This window comes from Pan paniscus, chromosome 11 (genome assembly GCF_029289425.2).
Source record: "Pan paniscus chromosome 11, NHGRI_mPanPan1-v2.0_pri, whole genome shotgun sequence".
Taxonomy (NCBI): Eukaryota; Metazoa; Chordata; class Mammalia; order Primates; family Hominidae; genus Pan; species Pan paniscus.
Genome location: NC_073260.2, coordinates 69,075,791 through 69,100,479, shown reverse-complemented (window position 1 = coordinate 69,100,479; position 24,689 = coordinate 69,075,791). Strand labels below are relative to the sequence as shown.

At 37.6% G+C, this 24,689-nt stretch overlaps 1 protein-coding gene across 4 annotated transcripts in view; it reads right to left on the bottom strand.

Annotated features, from left to right (window-relative positions):
- The window catches only part of CFAP95 (cilia and flagella associated protein 95), an 85,270-nt gene that overhangs the window by 8,659 nt on the left and 51,922 nt on the right, over nt 1-24,689 (bottom strand). For 3 of the 4 annotated variants that reach the window (XM_003806362.4, XM_055091884.2, XM_014346153.3), the window contains one exon: nt 10,661-10,718. The exons of the other annotated variant lie outside the window; for it this stretch is intronic. In XM_003806362.4, coding sequence (XP_003806410.3) covers nt 10,661-10,718 — 58 coding nt within the window. The remainder of the gene's footprint in view (nt 1-10,660; nt 10,719-24,689) is intronic. 4 annotated transcript variants of the gene reach the window in all.

Genomic DNA, 24,689 nt, shown 5'->3' with positions numbered 1-24,689 from the left:
TAGGATTTCATCCTTTTTCTTTAGGACCTTTCATTTCTGATAGTTTTATTTTTCAAGGTCATTTTCAGTTTTAGGACTGCCTTCTGGAACATAGTAACTCTGCCTAATTTAATATTACAAGATAATTTGGAAGCATAGTCTCAATTCCTTCATCCAGATCATCCATAAAAATGCATAATGGTTTATGTTTCCTGGCCAAATTAGTCAGTGCAAACTAACCTTGCGTCCACCATTAAAGATAGCTATTAGCCACCTGGCATTAGCACAGCAAAGACCTTTCTTCCCTAGTATGCCTATAAGGATGCTCATTTTGAGTGTTCCATTTACTCTTAAAATGATATTTGAGTTAGTAAGCTTATTTATGTGAATGTCACATTGGATGGAATGAAAATAGATATAAAAGTAAATTGTTGTGATATTTTGTTTCATTATTTCCAGCATACATCATGTATAAAAGTCTTTACCAATTACATGCACTTGACTGAAGACTTGCCTTCCTCTAATAAGGTAGTTAAGCACATGTGCAGAATGGTGGGAGGAAAAGAAGAATTACCCTACAGTAAAACCTACCTTATCTGCCCTGGGGACCAATGGGGGATGGGTATCTTAGGTGGATTCCCTCGTTCATTTACTTCACTAAATTTAAAATATTTTATGTCTTTTATTTTTTCAAAATTTTTTTTTCAGAGACAGAGTCTTGATGTGTCACCCAACCTGGAGTGCAGTGGTGCAATCACAGCTCACTGCAGTTTGAACTCTTGGCCTCAAGCCATTTTCCCATCTCAAGGCTCCCAAAGGATTGGGATGACAGGTGTGAGCCACCGCACCTGGCCAAATTTTATTTCTATTGGATATTTTTTCCTCCAATGATTGTGTCACAAACATAAGAATAATTGGCAAATGTAGCTAAACAAATATGTAACTAGTGGGATATATTCTTATGTATTTAAGAAGTATTTACTACTCCTATTTATTTGATAAAGTTTTAGGAGGGAGAAGCATTTGTAACAAATACAGGTATTAACAGAGCATGAGACTCTTAGCTACAGGGAAATAGCCATGGAAAGTACAAAGAAATTTAGGCTGTGGATAGAAATATAAATATCTCTACCACTAATGAATCCAGTCAACATAGTAAGGTTTCACTACAAAAAAATATGAAGATCTATGTAAATGAACACTTCACAAATAAATTGACTTTTAAAGATTAATATCACACAAATTTTTGTTATGGCCAGCATCAAAAACTAAGCAATACACAATTAAACATTAGCTGTTGATATATTTGTTTCTTTCTAATGCACAAAATTGATTGGTTCTATCACTTCAATCATATAAAACACAAATACGATTTTTCTTATTCTTCAGTCTATATTATGTGAGGACATTTACCTTTGCCACTGTTTTATAATGGAATAACTTAATGGACTGTATATCAATTTGAGGCCTAGGCTTCTCAATCTTTAAAACTTTATTTCTCCTTACAAAAGTTTTATATGTTCACTGTAGAAACTGAAGATAATCAAAAAGAAGAAAATAAAATATCTCATAATTCCAAGTTCTCTGAAGCAGAACTTAGCTTCATGGCCTAACTTAGAAATAAATGTTAGACCAGGCCAGGCGCAGCAGCTCACGCCTGTAATCCCAGCACTTTCAGAGGCTGAGGCAGGAGGATCACTTGAGCCTGGGAGGTAGAGATTGCAGTGAGCCGAGATCATGCCACTGCACTCCAGCCTGAGTGACAGAGCAAGACTCTGTCTCAAAAAAGTTAATAAATAACTTCAGAGGCAACATAAGGCAAAAGTTAAGTTTCTGGAGAAATAGGGTATCTCTCTACTAAAAGAATACAACTCTAAAAAACACTTAATCCGTTTCCTGAGAATTAAGACCCCACAATTTCTCTACTGTTGGTGATACACAAGATGAGCAGGAAGTTAAAATAATTAATTTATAATTAAGTATAATTAACATTTAATTTTCAACTAAGTTTGAATTAAATGTCTACCAAGGTCTTTAATCTGAAAGGATACTTGGTCATAAATAAATTGCTATTTCAATGGGAAAAGATCATTGAGACAGGATCAAATCAAATCAAATAGTAGAATCTGAGAGCCAGAGAGCTTGGAAAGATCATTGTGTCTGTATCAGTCAAAGATCTCCAGAGAAACAGAACCAATAGAATACACACACACGCACACACACACACACACACAGAGAGAGAGAGAGAGACTGATTTTAAGGAATTGGCTCACATGATTGTGGAGGCCAGCAAGTAACTCAGGAAGGATTTCTATGTTACAATCTTGAGACTGAATTCCTTTTTTTCCAGAAAACCTTAGTTTTTTGCACTTAAGGCTATAAACTGATTCAATGAGGCCCACTTACATTATTTGGAATAATCTTTACTAAAAGTTAACTGATTGTAAATGTTAATCACATTTACAAAAGACCTCCACAACAACATCTAGAGAAGTATTTGACTAAACTACAGGGCAAATAACCTAGTTAAGTTAACACAGAAAATTAACCATCACACTGTCTAACCCTAGTCTTTTTTTTTTTTTTTCTTTTTTTTGAGATAGAGTCTCACTCTGTCACCCAGGTTGGAATGCAGTGGTGCAATCTAGGCTCACTGCCACCAGGCCCAACTAATCTTTTGTATGTTTAGTAGAGATGGTGTTTCACCATGTTGACCAGGCTGGCCTGGAACTCCTGAGCTCAAATGAACTGCCCACCTCAGCCTTCCAAAGTACTGGGAATACAGGTGTGATCCACTGTGTCTGTCCATCTAACTCTAGTCTTAAAGTGAGATCAAGGCCTACAAAGGTTGGAGTATATAAGTTTTGAGTCGTGTTTTGCAAAGTAGCTACAAATATGGCACTTGGAATCAGACCCAAGTTCACTTTGAACACTTACATGGTGTGTTATTACTCATACTTAAACTCTCTGGGACACAGATTCCTCAGTATGTAATTCCAATAGGTTGATATTCTGGGGCAGTTGTGAGGATTAAGTGAGCTAATACATGTAAGATAACTAAGCCAGTGCCTGGAACATGGTAGACAATAAGTGTTACTTCATTCCTCTCTTCCTCCCTTTATTTCTTCTGTCCTCCCTCCTTTCCTTGTTTCCTTGCTTCCTTGCTTCATTCCTTCCTTCCTTCTACTCATCTACCAGCAACTGTATATTTTATTCAATAAGGCAAATTCTATTGTCTCCCAATCAACTCGGTAGTCCATGGAAGTTCTATGGAGTTATATGAGCAAAAACCAGCAGATCCTGAGGTTGAAGCTGGGGCCTAGGAAATGTGGTTCTTAGAGCTGGCAGAATGACATGAGACTCAGAACCAGAACTGTTTGTTTATAAAACTATATAAAACCAAGCCTTCAAGTATAAATATAAGGTCAGCACACATATGTATGACATGTGTTGAGATCTTTCAGACAAGATATTTAGGTTAGAAAGGCCACCATATCCTTTTGAACCCAAGTCAAAGAAGCCTGTTTCCATGGTTAACTAGCAGCAGCATTATGGGACACTCTGGCAGGGATTATAAGACCCTTCCCTCCTCTCCAATTCTACCCCCTACCACTACCTTATTTGCAGAGGATTCTAAAACTCTCACTCATTTCATTTCAGTCAATAATACACGATAAGATAAATAAGCAAATGGCAATTATTCATTTGTTAGTGAATATTGAGTCAGGCAATTAACAAGACAAAGAAAATTAAATCGTGGATATAGTCAGATGAAGTACAAATAAAATAGCACTAAAATAAAAGTAATAAAAATACATTATAAGCCTGGAACTTAGTTAAATTTCAGCCTTAATTTTCCAGGTACAAGTTTGGAAAAAACACACTTTACTCTAGAATACAAGGCTTTTATACTTCATTTTTCTATGTGGCCAGATTAACTTGAACAATTTTCCATGCTATTATTTTTTAAAATAACAGAAGAAAAAGAGGAGGAGGGAAAGGAGGAGGAGAAAGAAAAAGAAAGAGACTGTCTATGCTGAAATGAAAATGGGGAAGACAATAGGGACATGGAATGAAGCAAAGATACAAAGAGAGGGCCTTAAAATAACTGGGATTTGAAAGCTAATGTAATTCAGACAAGTGAGGCTTTCTATAGAATCTTCACCCTGTTCTGGATTCTCTTTCTGTCCCAGCTCTTTCTGTTTTTCAGCAAGCCATTCTTTCTCTTGTCTTCTTTTCAAGGCACCTGGTAGGCAACCCTTCCTAGTATAATGGGATAGCTCCCTTGACCCTTTCGTGGGACTCATGAAGGGGTGGCTTGCTTACTCAGCCCACAGCTCTCAACTCCTTGCAGGTAGGTAAGTGAGTGCAGAGGCTGGGATGAGTGCTTCTGGGTGACCAGCAGGAGCAGAACTCTGTGCGAGCCCATGGAAGCGCCTAGGGGTTGCCCATGACCCCCAGAGCCCCTGAGGGCATGTGTTAAAGTGTACTGTCTTAGCTTTGCCATCCACGGATGGCTAAGTGTTTAACAGCTCTGTGTGACAGCCCTCTGTATCCTGAGCTCTTGTTCAGTGTCCAGGAAGAATCAGATCACACAAACAAATTGAAGATGGTGTCCAGGAAGACACCATCAAACAAATCAAAGATGGTGAATGTGGAGCATTTTATCGAGCAGTGGAAGTGGCTCTCAGTGGGATGGAGAGCTGGAAAGGGATGGATTGGGAAGATAATCTTCCCCTGGAGTTCGGCTGTCCCTGGCTGAAGTCTTCTTTGAGGTCCTCTCAACGAACTGTCCCTCTGAAATCAAGCTGCTTCTCTCCAATGTCTGACTGCTTTTTCTCGTCTCTCCTTCTCTGCTGCTCTGCTGGTGAGGCCTAGGATTTTTATAGGTACAGGATGGGGGTGTGGCGGGCCAGGGTGGCTTTGGAAAAGGCAACGTTCAGGCAGGTAAAAAGGAATGTATATTCTCATTTTGGGCCATAGGTCCAGGCTTGAGGATGTGACCCTCACTGGAGATCGCCCTCTTCTACCCAGTATTTCCCTACCTGCTGTCCGTATCATTAGGAAATAGAAAACCAAAGGCAATTCCTCTTTGGAGAGTATCTTTGAGGTGAAAGAGCCTCATTAAACAATAAAGGGCTCCTAATGGTAATTCCTGCATGCCCAACTCTTGACTTTTAGCGAAGATGCATCTGCATCTGGGATGGTTAAGTATTTCTCAGCCAAGCCAACTGAGTAAGTTCTAGAAGCCTCCAGTCAGCCAGGTACTGATCTGGCTTCTAGGAAGTCCAGGCTGAAACAACTTAGCCATCAGACACAGAACGCAGAGTGCCTAGGGCTCACAATACTTTTAGGGGCCCGTGAACATATTTTAATTTCTTTTAAAATCAGAATCTTTAAAAATGAATATAACAACAGGAATGTACTTAATGCCATTGAATTATATGCTAAAAAAGATTAAAATAGTAAATTTTATATCATGTATATTTTATGTTATGCATATTTTACCACAATAAAAAAATGCAGATGTCATTTTGAAAAACAAACTCTGTAGAAACTCAAAGCTAAGCCCAGAAATGATGCTGATAATATAATATTCATAAACACCTCAGAGCAAAGAAACTGATGACAGCTGTTATACAGAAAATTGGTCTTAAAATAGGGCATAGAAGTCCAAGAGTGCATCCCAGTGGGGGATTAAAAAAAGAACACTGTGTGATAACAACACTCATTGGTATGTTAGTAATAATTTCAGGAGGGTTAAGAATAACGTGGTCATATCACATGGCCATAAAATACAGTAACGCAGTCAAAAATAGGTAAGGATTCAAACTGCGTAAAAGAGGGGAGAAAAGATGGGTATTTTTTACAAAATGAAAATGAGAAATATAGCCTAAAAAGATATTTCTTTTTAAAAAGCTTTTATTTTAAGTTCAGAGGTATATGTGCAGGTTTGTTTATGTAGGTAAATTTCATATCATGGGGGTTTGGTGTACAGATTATTTTGTTACCCAGGTAATAAGCATAGTACCCAATAGGTAGTTTAGATATTTCTTTAATAAGCTTTAAATCCAAAAAAAAAAAAGAAGAAGAATATAGTCTAACTCGGATTACTTTTGTCTTTATATCAACTCAGTTGTAAAATATATTTCTTTGTTTGTTTTAGTGGAGGAAGGGGCCCATGAAGGCAAAAGTGCTTAGGGCCCAGGAAAGTCATAATGCAACCAGGAAGTCCAGGGTCCCGGGGGACTTGAGGCCACAGCTCATTTCCAACCAGCACAGAAATCTCAATATTTTAGCAATGCCACATCCATACCAGTGCATAGAGTCCCAGTAGTAGGACAGGCAATCCTGCCATTTCAGGGACTAACTGCTGTTAAAGGGATATAGTTTCTTCTTTACTCTGAAACAATACATGGACGCCTTGTCCATGTATTGTGAAACAATTCTCTGTTAAAAACTTTCTCAGTTTCTAACAGCCAGCTTTGGATCAGTTCTCTAATGTACCTTCTTTCCAACTTTTCTGCTGTTCTGGTTCTTTGGGAAATGATGGAGGTACTTTCAAGAGAAGGTATCTTTAATTGAAATTGAGATGAGCTATAATAAACATCCAGTTTAAGAGGAGAAGTTCAAAATAAACAGGTTGCAATTTTCTTCCATTTCCCTGCTTGGAAATGACCCCATGGCTTCCTAATCCTCTGTATTTCTTTACCAATGCTTAGAGCTATGGAATGATAAACTGCATTCCCTTTACTTTCTATAATGCTGTCCCACTTTATACAAATGTGGATTAAGGAAATGTAAGAGACCATAATATAAAAATTAATCAAGTCTCAATTTATGCACAATATTTGAGATAATATATATCCAAATATTTTCAGATTTCTTCAAAACTTGCATAATTGCAGATGTAGTAGACTGAATGAATGGTGAACTGCGTTCATGGCAAGGCCACATGGTGAAGTCTCTAGGAAGAAAATATTCTCTCCTTTTTCAGTATGTGTGAATTATATGCTTGTTTATGTGCACGACAACATCTGTTAGAGTTCAATCACTACTCTCTGTTATTTAACTATCCACTGTTATTATAATTAAAAGTTATTTGTATCCAATAACAATGTCATGCAAGCATTCATTCAATGTGGGTGTCAGAAGCAGCGCTAAAAACGTGCCTCAAAATCAATTGCTTTGGAAAAGACATTAGAAGTAAGTGAACAAAATTGCAAATAAAGGCAACCAACTGTCATGGTATGCTGTGCTGTTAATGTGGAAACAAATAACATGAGAAATATTAGAAATAATGCCGAAAAAATTAAAAGCATAAATATATAATGCAATGGTTAATGATTTATGTGCCCTGAAAATACATCCCACATTATTTGTATTTATAATATTTAGTCCTTTGAAATTTGTGAGTTTTTAATTAGATTTCTTTTATTTAAAGATACAGTCAAATCCCATGTAAATAAGAAAATGGACCTGAAATGCATTTTAAAATGATATGTTTCTTTCCTTGTGGTTTTTCTGATGATAAACCATCACACTTGTTACATTGGATAATTCTAAAAAGTGTAAAGATGAAGAAAATCACCTAGAATCTCAACATTCATTGGCCAACTGTGCTAGCATTTTGGTAGTTTCCCTAGTTTCTAAAATTTTCTCTATATTTTTATGTAGTTTGGATAAAATATACATGAAACTTTGTAACTTAATTTTTTTACCCTTAAATGAAGATTTATCAAGACACTAAGACTATCTATGGAGATTATAAAGGCTGCACAATATTTCATCATATGACTATAACATACTTGATTAATACTACTTCTAATGTTACAGCCCAATGGATTCTTCTTGCCTGCCATCCCCCAAAAAACAATACATTGAGAACAGCAGGTGTTGCAGCAAAGAAAGAGTTTAGTTATCACAGGACCAGCCAAGCAGGACAGGAGAAATTTCTCAAATCCACCTTCCCAATAATTCAGAGGCTAGGGGTTTTAAGAATAATTTGGTGGGCTAGGGCCTGGGGAACTGAAAACATTGGCTGAGAATGAAATCACAGGAGTGTCTAAACTGTCTTTGCATAGCTGAGTCAGTTCCTAGGAGAGGATCTCAGGACCAGGGAACATTTCTCTGACTGCTGAAATGCTAAATCTGAAAAATATCTCAAAGACCAGTTCTTTAGGTTTCACAATAGTGAAGTTATCTGGGAGTAGTTGGGGAAGTTATAAATCTTGTGACCCCCGTTAAATGGATCTGGAGCAGTAAGCAATGTATAGAAAAGCAAGTTAAGCAATGCCAGGTCATTATTTAACTATGCCTATTCTTTAGCAAAGTTCAAGCCCTTACCATAAGTCTAACCTTATGACCTTTTGTTAGTATTTACAAATACGGTTTCCGTTTTTGAACGAGGGTATCTGTTCAGAAAAAGAACTGTTATGGCCTCCACACAAGAAGGAGCAAAAGCAGCTGAGCCTGGTAGAAGCAAGATGGACTCAGTTATGTCACATTTCCCTTCTTACTATAGTTTTTGCAAAGGCAGTTTCAGTAATACTAAATATTTAGGTACTTTCCAAGTTTTGTCATCATAAATAATTCAGTGATGAATGTATTTGCATATGAATTTTATTGCTAGTTTCAATTACTTTTCTTTGGGGAAGTTTCCTAGAAAAAGAATTATTAGGTCAAATTTTTTTTTTTTTTCCCTTTTTGAGACCAAGTCTCACTCCATCACCCAGGCTGGAATGCAGTGGCACGATCTCTGCTCACTGCAACCTCTGCCTCCCGGATTCAAGAGATTCTCCTGCCTCAGCCTCCCAAGTAGCTGGAATTACAGACACGCACCACCACATGTGGCCAAGTTTTGTATTTTTTTAGTAGAGACAAGGTTTCGCCACATTGGCCAGGCCGGTTGCAAATGTCTGACCTCAAGTGATCCACCTGCCTCGGCCTCCCAAAGTGCTGGGATTACAGGCCTGAGCCACCCTGCCTAGCCTCAAATAGTATGTTTTGAAAACATTGACAATTTTATTCTCAAAAGAAAAATCTTTTTGTCTTAATTCATATTGTTTATTATTTGTAAATGGGGTGTGTTCCCTATATTTACTAGTTAGTTGATTATATTTCCTACTTTGTAAACTGCCCATATATTATTTCCTTTGCTCATTTCTCTAGGGTCATTAACATTTCTCCTGCCAATATGTATGAGTTCTATATATATTAAGTATATTAAACAATAAACTACCACATTTGCTGTTTCTATGTCTTAAATATTATTTTTTTAAATAGAAAAATATAAATCAGAATGTAGCATATAATGAAGGTGGCGTCCTAAACCCCTTACTTCCCTAAATCGGTTATGCTACCTTTTCAAAACATTTCTGATTATTCTCATCTGTTTGTCCTTTCAAATAATCCCTGGAATCTTAAAATTCTCATAGAAAACAAATTCCATTGGAATTTCATTATATTGAACTTATAAATTTGGTTTATAGTTAGTTTAGTTTTCCAGTTCCCTAAAATGGTAGCTATTCCTTTTTATTTGAGATATCTGCCTCAGTCATGTTTTGGTTCATATTTTAAAACAAACAGATAATGGCTTCAATTTCTTCTTCTGGATCCTCAAGGGTTGCAGTCAGATGGAAGCCAGAGCTGGAGTCCAGGCTCTGCTAAGCTGATTATCCACGATGGCTTCCTCACTCCTAAGTCAAGCTTGCCAGTGTTCCTCCCATGGCCTCTCCCTCCAACAGAGTAGCCTGGATTCTCTGGTGGCTCAGAGCTTAAAAGGTGGAGGCAATCTTAAAGCTAGGCTTAGAACTGGCACACAGTCACTTTTGCCATGTTCTACTGATCACCTCAACTCGAGATGGAGGAATCCTCACCTTCAATGGTGAGTGGCTTGTGCCAACAGGAAGGTCTGCCATCTTTGGAGATAAACTGCCACATTATCTTTTATTGATCCTTTCCTCATTAAAGAATTTTGAATTTGTGTTGCTAATAATAATTAGTATGCTTTTTTCTTTTATAATTTATTAACTGTTAGTGTTGATGTGAAGGAAAGCTATTGTCTTATTTATTCTAATTACTTCTCAGATTAATATCTTGGTTCTCCTGAATAGATAATTATACTATTGGAAAATAAGATGTTTTTCTCTTCTTTACCAATAGTTAAATATCTTATTTCTATCTCATGTCTACTGCCCTGGTTAAGATTTTCAGAATAAGGCTAATTGGAAGCAGCCTTGTTTTGTTTCTGTTGCATAATTTGTAAAGTAGAAATACATTCAAGTTATAAACTGGACATTCTTAAATTAACATACATATTTCCCAGAGCTATATTAAGCCACTTATTTTTATGTGTTGATGCAATACAAATGAATAGAAAGTGGGTTCTTATTCCAGATAAATTGAATTCAGGGAGGGGACAAGTAAACAAGATGAGGAAGAAAGTGTCTAATATACTTTAGATATGGCAATATTTTTCCCTGAAATCGATAAACATCCAAAAATAAATCATAACCATAAAACATTGTCATGATTCCAATAAACAGCTAATATCTCAAAATAAATGTAAAATATCATAAGCTTTAGCAATTTCTCCTTTCTTCCCAAGTTTGACTATACTAGGTGCAAATAATCATTTCAAGTACACAAATAGGTAGAAGACTACGGTTCTTGTACTCACATGTGGCTGATAATCATATGGTGGAACATAATCTTCTGAGTACGTTGTCAATGCACACCTAAGAGGGATAAGTCAATGAGGAAAGAATGACTTCAAAAACGAAAAATATTTTAAATTTTTATTGGTATACACTTTACATGAAATAAAAACATTTCAGGAAGGATTGGCCCTAATCAAAATTTAAAACCCCACAACTGTCCCAGCCTCTGTATATAGTATTACCCACCAGCAGCAGGGTACCCCTTACTTCAATTTCAGCAGTCTCCCTTATCCTTAGAGAATATGTTCCAAGACCCCTAAGTGGATGTCTGAAGCCTCCGATAGTACTGAATCCAATTGCTGTCAATTAGAACACATTTCTGTTCACATTTTCTACCCACAAATATAGTGCCTTTTTCATCTTAGCTAAGGACTTATCAAGCACTATGGCCTTCGCTATTGCAGTTTGAGATACAACAGCAAAACTAGCATGGATTTTTCTTTTCTTCTTTATAATTGCAAGGATGAAAGATTTGTTCTTACCATAGGTCTTAGCAACCTCAGCATACGATTTTTTTTCTCTCCTTAAATTGAGAACTTTCATCTTTAAGCACCTAAAGTGCTTAAAGGAAGCACTTGACAGCTCGTCTTTAGCATATCTGAATGCCTGCACCACCACTCTTGCACTCTAGAGCCATCATCAAGTAAAATAAGGGTTACTTGAACACAAGCACTGCAATACCATGACAATCTAATAATGAAGAAGGCTACTCAGTGACTAACAGCCAGGGACAGTAGACAGTGTGGAGACACTGGACAAAGGGAGGATTCATGTCCTGAACTGGATGAAGCCAGATGACACAAGATTTTGTGGCACTACTCAGAGCCACCTGCAATTTAAAACTTACAAATTGTTCATTTCTGAAATTTTCTGTTTAATATTTTCGGACTGCAGTTGACCTCATGTAACTGAAACTGTGAAAAACAAAACTATGAATAAGGGGAGACTACTGTACTTCCATTTAGCACCACCTACTACTCTCCTGTACTAATGATATGTGTGAAAGCCCAGGCTCAAGTCCCTGAGCTCAGGAGCTCTGCATTCCAAGGATTCTCTTTACCACCAACTTCCTGCCTCTATGAACTTTTTGACCCACATTCTTTGCCAGGTGACTGCTGAAGAATAGTGGAGGACAGCCAGATAGACTGAGATTACATAACATTCCCAACCTCCACCCCATTAAACACACAGAAATGCTGGATGAAATACATCCACACTCATCCCCCAAAGTCTACAAGTATAGCCAAGCCCAAAAGGGAAACCCTGAGGTGCTAGAACTGAAGAGGATAGTCATTATAATGGGAAACCATAAACTGATGTGGAATTTGACCCACACATCTAGAGTAAGAGACTTGGCCTTAGATTCAGAGGAGGCAGAGAGCTGAACTCCAACTGTAGCCAAGAATCTGTAAAGGTTATACCTCCATATAAAAGAAACCAGAGAAACCTCAGCTACCAGTCCAGAGAAACTTGCAAGAAAAGTTTCTCTCTGCTTGAGTTCACAGTAGGGGAAAAATTATTCTCTTATGATAAATTAAAACCCCACCTCCATTCCTGGCAATATTATGGGACTGGATGGCCAAAGAAGCTCCTCTGAGTATTGCATACTGAAAAACCAGGGTAAAAGGAAATTTTAAGAAGTTTTAATGCATGGCTGAGCTGGTGAGAAAGTAACAGAATCCCAACAAGAATCCCAAAATAACAAGTCCAACTTAGACGGGCTGTTGGATACCCGGGTGGTAACCACCAATTCTTGCCAGGCCCTCAGTGTGTGGTGATTTCCTGAGTAGTAGCAGCAGTACCTGGGAACAGAAATGCGAATACTTGGGTCCCACCACAAAACAACTAAATTAGAAACTCTAGGGGTGGGACCCAGCAATACATATCTCAGCAAGCCCTTCAGGTGATTCTGATGTGCACTAGAGTTTGAGTACTAATGATTAAAACAACAAAAATTAGAAATGTAACTTTCAAACCATCAAATGGGTTTTTTTTTAAAGACAAATCTAATAGAAGTCAGGAAAGGAGAATAAAAGGAACAAGGGGACATTATTTCTGCTCATAAAACAAATTAAAATCATAAAAATAAAATTAAATATCTTAGCAATTACAATAAAAATAAAGGGGTTAAACCTATCCGTGAAAATATTTTCTCAGACTTAAATTGAACATCAAACTGTATTTTTTATAAAAAACCTCCTACTTGTCATGTTCGGTGGCATGTGTCTATAGTCCCAGCTACTCAGGAGGTTGAGGCAGGAGGGTCAATTGATCCCAGGAGTTCTGAGCTATAGTGCTGTATGCTTATGGGGTGTCCACACTAAGTTCAACATCAGTATGGTGACCTCCCAGGAGCAGGACCACCAGATTGCCTAAGGAGGGGTGAACCAGCCCAGGTCAGAAAGGCAGCAGGTCAAAACTCCTACGTTGGCTGGCTCAGTAGCTTGCACCCGTACTCCCAGCTACTCAGGAAGCTGAGGAAAGAGATCTCTTAAGGCCAGGAGTTCGAGGCTGCCATGAGCTATAGCAGCACCAGCACAGGTGACAGAGAGAGATCCTGTCTCTAAAATAAAAACAATTTTTAATGATCAACTACCTGCTTTTATATCTAAAATAAAATTACTTTCAAAGAAGCTTGAAAGTAAAAATATATAAAAATATATACCAATGCATGGAAATTAAAATATGTACTTCTCAGTGACCAGTGGCTTAATGAAAACATTAAGAAGGAAATTGAAAAATTCCTTAAAACAAATGACAATGAAAACACAACATACCAAAACTTAAAGGATACAGTGAAAGCAGTACTAAGAGGGAAATTTATAGCTATAAGTGCCTACATCAAAAAAGAAGAAACACCTCAAATAAATAACCTAAATAACCTATTGATGCATCTTAAAGAACTAGAAAAGCAAGAGCAAACTGAATCCAAAATTAGTAGAAGAAATGAAATAATAATCAGAGTAGAAATAAATGAATTTGAAATGAAGAAAACAATACAAAAGAATGATTTTTTAAATTGTTTTTTTAAAAAATAAACAAAATTGACAAACCTTTAGCCAGACTAAGACAAAAAGAGAGAAGACCCAAATAAATAAAATCAGAGATGAAAAAGGAGATATTACAACTGATAGGGCTGAAATTCAAAGGATTGTTAGTGGCTACTACAGGAAACTATATGCCAATAAATTAGAAAATCTAGAAGAAATGGGCAAAACTCCTAGACACATACAACCTACCAAGACTGAACCATGAGGAAATCCAAAACCTGAACAGGCTAGTTGACAGAGCAGGAGCATCGCCATCTTGGACAAACACCACCATTTTAAAGTTCACTTTCATCAAAAACTGCCTGAATCCAAAGGGCATCAGCCTAATGGCTAAGGTCAGCATGTTCATAAACCACAAATGACATCTCCAACCAGAAACATTCCAACCTTAAGATAAACCCCTCCCCAACCAGAGAGATGTCAGCCCCAAGATAACCTCCCCTCCAACCAGAGTCATTCCAACCCCACATAAACTTCTCCCCAACACAGAAACATTCCAAGCCTATGATAAGTTCTCTAGCCCTGAACCTTTAAATACTCTTAGTCTGTATGAGAGAATGCTCCTGACAGAAATCGGCCAGAAGCCCCTCTCAGGTTTATTCTCCAAAATAAACCTGTCTTTGACTGTTGAGCCACTTTTTGTGTTTCTTTCCTCTTTCTTTAACTCTTACACCAATAACAAGTAATGAGATCAAAGATAAAAAATCTCCCAGTAAAGAAAAGCCCAGGACATGAGGGCTTCACTGCTGATTTCTACCAAACATTTAAAGAACTGATACCAATCCTACTCAACTATTCTGAAATATAGAGGCAGAAGGTATACTTCCAAATTCATTCTAAGAGGCCAGTATTACCCTGATTCCAAAACCAGACAAAGACACATCAAAAAAAGAAAACTACAGGCCAGTATCTCTAATGAATATTGATGCACAAATCCTCAATAAAATACTAGCAAACCAAATTCAACAACACGTTAAAAAAATCATTCATCATGACCAAACAGGATTTATCCCAGAGACACAAGGATGGTTCAACCTGTGCAAATCTATCAGTGTGATACATCATATCAACAGAATGAAGGATAAAAATTATACAGTCATTTCAATTGATGCAGAGAAAGTATTTGATAAAAGTTCAACATCCCTTTATAATACACATCCTCAAAAAATTGAGTATAAAAAGAACATACTTCAATATAATGAAAGCTTTATATGACAGACCCACAGCTAGTGTCATACTGAATGCGGAAAAACTGAAAGCCTTTCCTCTAAAATCTGAAATACAACAAGGATGGCCACTTTCACCACTGTTATTCAACATAGTACTGGAAATCTTAGCTAGAGCAATTAGACAAAAAAAAGAAATAAAGGGCATCCAAATTGGAAAGGAAGAAGTCAAATTATCCTTGTTTGCACATGACATGATCTTATATTTAGAAAATCCTAAAGACCACCAAAGAAACTATACTGATAAACAAATTCAGTAAATTTAGAACTGATAAACAAATTCAGTAAAGTTGCAGGACACAAAATCAACATACAAAAATCAGTGGCAGATCAGGCATGGTGGCTCATGCCTCCAGCATTTTAGGAGGCCAGGTGGGTGGATCACTTGAGGCCAGGAGTTCAAGACCAGCCTGGGCAACATGGTGAAACCCAGCTTCTACAAAAATACAAAAATTAGCCAGGTGTGGTGGCACACACCTCTAATCCCAGCTATTCAGGTGGCTGAGGCAGGAGAATTGCTTGAACTTGGGAGGCAGAGGTTGCAGTGAGACATGACCACACTACTGCATTCCACCCTGGGTGACAGAGCAAGACGGTCTCAAAAAAAAAAAAAAAAAAAAAAGACATTTCTATATGTTAACAGGGAACAATCTGAAAAAGAAATTTTAAAAAAACCTAATCCCATTTACGATAGCCACAAATAAAATTAGATACCTAGGAATTAACCAAAGAAGTGAAAGATCTCTACAATGAAAACTATAAAACATGGATGAGAGAAATTGAAGAGAACACCACAAAATGGAAAAATATTTTATGTTCATGGCTTGGAAAACTCAATATTGTTAAAATGTCCATATTACCCAGAGCAATCTACAGATTCAATGCAACCCCTATCAAAATACCAATGACATCTTTTATGGAAATAGAAGAAACAATCCTAAAATGTATATGGAATAACAAAAGACACAGAATAGCCAAAGCTATCCTGAGCCAAAAGAACAAAACTGCAAGAGTCACATTATTTGACTTCAAATTATGTTACAAAGCTATAGTAACCAAAACAGCATGGTACTAGCATAAAAACAGACACACAGACCAATGGAACAGAATACAGAACCCAGAAACAAATCCACACACCTACAGTGAATTCATTTTTGAGAAAGGTGCCAAGAACAGACACTGGAGAAAAGACAGTCTCTTCAACAAACGGTGCTGGGGAAACTGGATTTCCATATGCAGAAAATGAAACTAGACCCCTATCTCTCACCATATACAGAAATCAAATCAAAATGGATTAAAGACTTTAATCTGTGACCTCAAACTATGAAACTACTACAAGAAAACATTGGGAAAAATCTCCAGGACATTGGTCTGGGCAAAGATTTCTTGAGCAATACTCCACAAGCACAGGCAGCCAAAGCAAAAGTAGACAAATGGGATCACATCAAGTTAAAAAGCTTCTGCATGGCAAAGGATACAATCAACAAAGTGAAGGGATAACCCACAGAATTGGAGAAAATATTTACAAACTACCCATCTGACAAGGGATTAGTTACCAGAATATATAAAGAGCTCAAACAACTCTACAGGAAAAAAAAAATCTAATAATCCTATCAAAAAATGGGCCAAAGATTTGAATAGACATTTCTCAAAAGAAGACATACAAGTGGCAAATAGGCATATGAAAAGGTGCTCAACATCATTGATCATTAGAGAAATACAAACCAAAACTACAATGAGATATCATCTCATGCCGGTTAAAATGGCTTATATCCACAAGACAGGCAATAACAAATGCTGGTGAGGATGTGGAGAAAAGGAAACCCTTATATACTGTTGTAAGAATGTAAATTAGTACAACCACTATGGAGAACAGTTTGGAGGTTCCTCAAAAAGCTAACAATTGAGCTATCATATGATGCAGCAATCCCACTGCTGGGTATATATGCAAAACAAAGGAAATCAGTATATCAAAGAAATACCTGCACTCCCAAGTTTGTTGCAGCACTGTTCACAATAGCCAAGATTTGGAAGTAACCTAAGAATTCATCAACAGGTGAATGGATAGAGAAAATGTGGTACTTATAGACAATGAATTACTATTCAGCCATTAAAAAGAATGAGATTCTGTCTTTTGCAACAACATTGATAGAACAGGAGATCACTATGTTAAGTGAAAAAAGCCAGGCACAAAAAAAACAAATATCACATGTTCTCACTGTGTTTGAGGGATCTACAAACCAAAACAACTGAACTCATGGACATAGGGAGTAGAAGGATGGTTACCAGAGGATGGGAAGGATAGTCAGGGCAGGGAAGGGATGGCGTGGTGGGGAGGTGGGATGCTGAATGGGTACAAAAAATAATAGAGAATGAGTAAGACCTAGTATTTAATAGCACAACGTGGGGACTATAGTCAATAATAATTTAATTGTACATTTTAAAATAACTAAAAGAGTATAATTGGATTGTTTGTAACACAAAGGATAAATGCTTGAGAGGATGGATACCCAGTTTTTCATGATGTGATTATTATGCATTGCATGCCTGTACCAAAATATCTCATGTATTCTATAAATACATACACCTACTATGTACCCACAGAAATTAAACATAAAATAATAAAAAATAAACCAAAACAAACAAAAATATATAAAAGTATATACAGTGTGATGTGAGAGACCAAAATAGATGCCCCTTTATCAACTAAGACAGAACCTAAGGTTAACAAAAAACAAAAAGTTACCTATGGGTTGGGGATTCAGGGATGGTTTGGCATGGCAAATTTCTAAATTCTCACTAAATATCCTAACAATAGGAGATATCAGGCCAATTGTCCTAATTCTGACTTACGATCCAAACCACTATGACTCTAATTGGATAAAGGACTGGCCTTACAAACTTTCTTCTCTGATAAGCAATTGCAGACCTTTAAACAGCTTCAGCCAGCTGATAGAGGCTGTGCATAAACTGTCTTTGTGTCCTAAAGTTCACCCTTTGATAAAGCCAAATTCCACCTCATTTTAATGTTAAAACCCAGTCCCAAAGTGAACGTAGGATGTATGTCATATGCATATTTATCCATTACATATGCGCACAGCTCCCTCATAAATACGTATAGCTTTTCCCCCCGAACCTCCTGAATATGCATGATTCAGGCCCTGTGAGGCATAAAACCCAAACTGTGCTTCCCCTCGTCCATGCTGGAGACTTTCTCTTCCCGGCTTCCAAACCAATATCTCCAATAAAGCTCTCCTTTCTACTATTTAGCCATCCTGGTGATCTTTTGGTCAACAATAGCAAATATTAACCAAAGGAAATTGAATTCTTATAATAACATCCTATGTAAGAGACTTTGAGCAAAAATTACTAGTTACAAAGATCATTATCTATTGATTAAAAGAGCAAGTCACCAAGAAAGTATATAACAATCTTATGTCAATAAACCTAACAACATATAGAATATTGACACTGTTTGGATATTTGTCCCTGCCCAAATCTCATGTTGAATTGTATTCCCAATACTGGAGGTGAGGCCTGGGGGGAGGTGTTTGGGTCACAGAGGCAGATCCCTCATGGCCTGGTGCCATCTTCATAATAGTGAGTGAGTTCTTGCACTATCTGGTCATATAAAAGTGTGTAGCTCCTGCCCCCCAACTCTCTTTCTTGCTCCTGCTTCTGCCATGTGATGTGCCTGCTCCCCCTTCACCTTCTGCCATGAGTAAAAGCTGTCTGAGGACTCCCTAGAAGCTGAGCAGATGCCAGCACCATGTTTCCTATAAAGCCTGTAGAACTGTGAGCCAATTAAACCTCTTTTCTTTGTAAATTACCCAGTCTCAGGGATTTCTTTATAGCAATGCAAGAACAGCCCAATACAAATACATAAGGCAAAAATAGACCAGAATCACAGAAATAAAATGACAAATCCACATTTATGCAGGAAGATTGTAACACACATTTCTCAACCCTTTGGTTCCTTAAATCCAAATCTCTACATACATCCTCCAAAACCATACAGGTCAACAGTAAAGCAAATAAAACTTCACAATTGCCCAGAGGTAGAGCATAGTGAAGGATAGGGAATACCACAAACTTTGATTTACATGTAGGTGGAACAGTCCAGAATCCGTAGAGCCAAATCAGAGCCCATGCTGAAACAGAATCAGGCAGGGATTATATGGAAGACAGGAGAGGTGGCAAGTCTCTAGCAGGGGTGGAACACAGAGGACAGCACCCACAGAAGAAGAACGCCCTTCCCTGATGAGGAAATCGTAAGAACAAGTCTAAGACCAGAAGATCTGAAGCATGACTTTTCAAGGAAGTATCCAGGACCACAGTTATAGTCTTGGGAAGACACTGCTTCTGGGAAGGAGCAGTACAACTAGAAGGTAAAGAAAAATGAGCAATAAAACACAAGAAAATAAGGATCCTAGGGCTGTAAGGTAGTATCACGATTATCAGTAAACATCACTCCCTCCTATGTTTCACCACCCCAGAAACGTGTCATTAATTAAATAAGCCTCACTTCACTGTTAGAACTGAAGAGGGCACTCTTGAACTAAGATATTGAGCAAACTGCCCAAAGTTTTCATTCCTCCTGGATAGAATTATCTATGATTGCTGCTAGTCCAGGAAAATCCATCATACTTTAAATGAACAGAACAAGGCAACATTACTGTGAGAAGAACACAATAAAGAAGAATAAAAACTAAGCTCATGAAAATTCTCCCCCTGAAATAGTCCCAGTCACAGAAGTCCTCCATTAGCATTTCTATTCAATAATGCACTAGAGAGCCTAGAAAATGCAGTAAAACAAGAAAGACAAGCAAAATCAACATTAGCAAATAGCATAATTGGAATAAAGGAAACAAAATCATCATCTTCCATGGATGACAAAGTTGTTTACATTTTAAAAAATACCAGAGAATCTACAAATTATAACAATAGGCAAGTTTCAGCAAGGTTGTTGGATAAAAGATCAATATACAAAAATAGCATAGCCATATACCTGCAACAAGAAATTAGAAAGCATAATCAAAGGAGGAAAATCCCATTTATACTTGCAACAAAATATCTGTTTCCTATAAGAATACATGTAACAGAAGATATACAAGACATTTATGGGGAAAATACAAAATGTTGTGGAAAAACGTAAAATAATTTATGTACATGTGGAATGGTGGATATAATGATAGCAATTGTTCCATCCAAAAAATTTAAAGCACTTCCAATCTAAACACCAATAAGGTGTTTTGTAGAACTTGACAAACAAATCCTAATAGTCATATGACTCTATGAAGTGCCAAAGAGAGCCAGTATAAAAATAGACCAATTGAGAAAATGTAAAGCCTAGAAGCAGAACTGCTTAAATATAGGAATTTGGTGTATGATGGAAATGGCCTTACAAGTTAGTGAGGAAAGAGTGAGTCACATGATGCTGGGCTAAACCTTTAGTCTTATTAAAATATTACATATATAATTACATGTATATTACGTATATATGTATGCATATATATATGAAATTTCTAAAATTTTAGAATTTGACATTTCATATTTAGGTCTTGACTAAATTGTAAATTAAAACTTCTGTTGATCAAAAGATACTATAAACAAAGTTTTCAGAAAAGTCATAGACTGGAAGAAGATGTTTATTATAAATCTAACCAAAAGGCCGGGTGCAGTGGCTCACGCCTGTAATCCCAACACTTTGGGAGGCCAAGGCAGGTGGATCACTTGAGGTCAGGAGTTTGAGACCAGCCTGGCCAACATGGTGAAACCCCGTCTCTACTAAAAATACAAAAATTAGCCAGGCGTGCTGGTGGGTGCCTGTAGTCCCAGCTACTTGGGAGGCTGAGGCAGGGGAATCACTTGAACCCAGGAGGCGGAGGTTGCAGTGAGCCAAAACTGCGCCATTGCACTCTAGCCTGGGAGACAGCGCAAGACTCCATCTCAAAAAAATAGTAAAATAAAATGAAATAAATCTAACCAAAAGAGGATCAATAAAATAAATCTAACCAAAAGAGGATTAATAACATAATTAATTTTTTAAAACTCTTTTTTTTTCTTTTTAGACAAAATCTCACTCTGTCATCCCCAGGCTGGAGTGCAGTGGCACAATCATGGCTCACTGCAACCTCTGCCTCCCAGGTTCAAGCAATTCTCCTGCCTCAACCTTCCAAGTAGCTGGTACTACAGGCATGCATCACCAGGCCCAAGTAATTTCTGTATTTTTAGTAGAGATGGGGTTTTGTCATGTTGGCCAGGCTGGTCTTGAACTCCTGGCCTCAAGAGATCCACCTGCCTTGGTCTCCCAAAATGCTGGGATTATAGGCCTGAGCCACTGTGCCCAGCCTTTAAAACTCTTGCAAATCAAATTTAGTAATTAGTGAAATGCAAAGTAAAACAACAATGAAATGCCATGTAATATCTATTAGATTGATAAAAATTAAAAATCCCTATTTATGAGGATACGAAACAATAAATATGTTCAAGCAAAACTAGTGGCAATATCTTGCAAAATTGAAGGTGCATATGTCTTATTACCCAACAATTCTGAGTATAAAGAAAACTCTTTTTTAAAAATTGTTATTGCGAATTGGTGATTTATAATTGTAATATTTATGGTGTATAAAGAAACTCTTACATATATATTCAAGGAGATGTGTATAATGACAGTTACTGTGGCCTTATTTGTAATAGTGAAAATTTGGAAGCTAATGTCCTGCAAGAAAATGGATATATTGAATGGCCATATAAATCATGATAAACCATTTCTTTAAAAACATTGAAGCATGTATAGTAAAAATATTAACTTACATTATAACTGGGTAATGAGTAGATGGATGTTTGAAGAGTATTTTAGATAATGAAAATATTCCATAATCTTAAAATATGTTTGTGTTAATAGACAACAGTGAACTTGCTTCCCTACCCTCTTCCTACTCAAAGCTATGACTCAAATGATATGCTTATCAGGAACCCCAGCAGAACACTGGAGAGTTGCTTTGGGTAGAACTGTCCTGCAGGTCAGCATTTGGGTATCTCTCCACTCGTGTAAAGCAGATAGAAACCTATCCCTCCTAATTGAGCCCTTTTGCCTCTCCTTATTATCACCTCCCAGCACAGAGTCTGATACAAAGTAGGCAATGAGAAACATTCATTGAATATTTAAATCAATAAAAATAAAATTAGAATATAAAGAGATATAGATTAACTACACTGAGTATGCAAAGTAAATATAGGTGAAAGATTAAAACATTCAGTTATCTTTCTAAAAAGGCATTGTGGAACAAAATGGAAACTTTTATAATATTGAATGATGACTTTCAGCCAATTACTCACCAACTCTTTGTGATTGCCTTCTCCTTCCCTCGCCCCCTTAAAAAAAAAATCCAAAAAACAGGGCAACAATCAATCTTTAAGTGATAGAGAGTACATTATGTGCTCCCCAAATTTGAAATAAGGTGGTCTTTTGAGAATAAAAATATGGGAAATCAACATGGATATTCCTCTAGATATTAGCTGTAGCAAAAAGAACAAGTCCATTAAGAGAAATGCCCTTCAGAGAAACTCCAGGAAGCAAGAGGTCAGAAAAACAAGAGAGGCATTATTTCTAGGCATTGTCTTGGGGAAGAGGTATCCTGGTTTACAAACAGATCCCCCTGGTTCTGGAAGCAGAGCTGGACTACATCAGTGTCAATCCACCAACCCGGACTTACTGACAGCCAACAGTGATTTAAGTCATTATCTGGAACCAGCAGGAACAAGCCTGTGCCAGGTGGCTCTGCTTTACAGCTCCCATCCCTACTCGTGGCTCTTAGGTCCAAATACCAGTCTGATCAGGGCCCTCTTTGGGATTTCCTTTTCTTAATAGAAACTACTGGAAAAGGGGCACTCACTCTCCCGTGACAGTAACTGAGAGATGTAATATCCTCCAGCCGGTGGAAGAAGTTGGTCCTCAGCAGGAGGGAATGAAGCCAACAGGAAGAGAATCCCAAGGTTTTTTTAGTCCTGAGTCCAGTCACCTCTGAAGTCAGGCTCTTCCAAGGACTTTCCCAAAGTTCCATGAGGCACTCCAGTACTCTTTTAATAAACTGTCCTTTTTGCCCAAGAAAATTTTAATTGTGTTTTTGTTCCTTACAACCGAAAGAATCCTATTACAATCAGGCCACCAAAGTCTAAGGCCATTAATCATTGTAATCACGTAACCAACTCCCCTTGCTCTGATTCCAAAGAGTGAACAACATTCCGATAATTGTTTGGCTTCCCGTATGGTTTTTCACAGAGAGAGAATGCCTTTTACTAGGCTGACATGACCATCTGGTGTGCTTGAAATTTTTATTTCTCATTATAAATTAACTACTTAGAATTCTGGTGTTTATCGTGATTTAATGAGCACGAGTTGATCTCCATGTGTCAGATAAATTCTGAAGTACTGATAAAAACAGGCTTTCTGGAAATGTAAAACCAGAAACCAGTAAATTCACTAGGATATGCCACACTGTAAGGATGCTGGGAATTTAGGTGGCTGGCTTTCACCCTGCACCACCCACAATTTGCTACACGTGCCCTCTTTTGTCTTTAACAGTTGTAGTTATTATATACTTTATAAGGCAGAGTACAATGAAAGATGTTTCGTAAGATAAGAAAGGAAAAGGTGTCTGATAATGGAGTTAGCATAAAATTCATGGTATGAGTTAAAACGTCTACAGCTGCCCTAACACCAGTGGTAACATATGTGACTGGATGACAAGATGATGTACCCAAGCCCACAGAATCACAGCTTCTTAGGCTCAAAGGAACCTTAAAGATCAACTGTTTCTTTTCTGTTTTGTCTAGATGGGGGGCAGATATTTTATCACCCAGCTTCCTGGCAGCCAGAACAAGGGCATGTGACATGTATTCACCAAATCAGACGGGTCATCTAGGAGTCTGAATGTGAGTACGTGACTTAAAGAAGCAGAGAACTAATTTGGAGTTAATCTTGTCACTGGCAGCAGTAGAAGCAGTATTCATTACTTAAGATAAACATAGCCACAGCGGGTCACGGAATCTACCTGACCCTGTGTTGAGGTGACGGGGTGCATTGTGCAGGTGAGGCCGCAATCTACAACCACTCTGGAAAACTCTGTCTCATTCTTAACAGCAACCATCATTCACAAAAACAAACAAACAAACAAACAAAAAAACTTAGGTTGAGCTGATACAGACATGCCTGTCATTTCCTCCTACTTCTACCTGCTGAATTAGCCACAGAACAAATCCACAGCTGCTGAATGCCAGGCTTATTTTTTTATTTTATTTATTGGAGACAGGATCTCACTCCATCACCCTAGCTGGAGTGCAGTGGCAACATGGAGAGAAGAGTGACTTTATTTTAAATGCCAATCCGCCATGTAACTTCTAACTAACCCCAAGTTCAAGAATGCCTCCCAAATTTCTGACTGATGTATTACTCTTTATGTAGGAAGACCTACTGATTGTAAGTTTCCTCCAAAACGACCCTTGTTGTTCTGGAAATCATAGGCTTTGACACCCATAGCCACCTACACATTCCTTCCAGAGCAGGGATACTTTCCCCAAGATTTAAGCCCTGGGTCTGGGGATTTGTGATGTGGAGATCTACCTGTATTGTAGCCTCCCAAGACCATTCTTCTGTAAGTCTCCCTGCTTTTAAGTTCCCCTTAAACTACCCGAAACCTATGACCCAGATT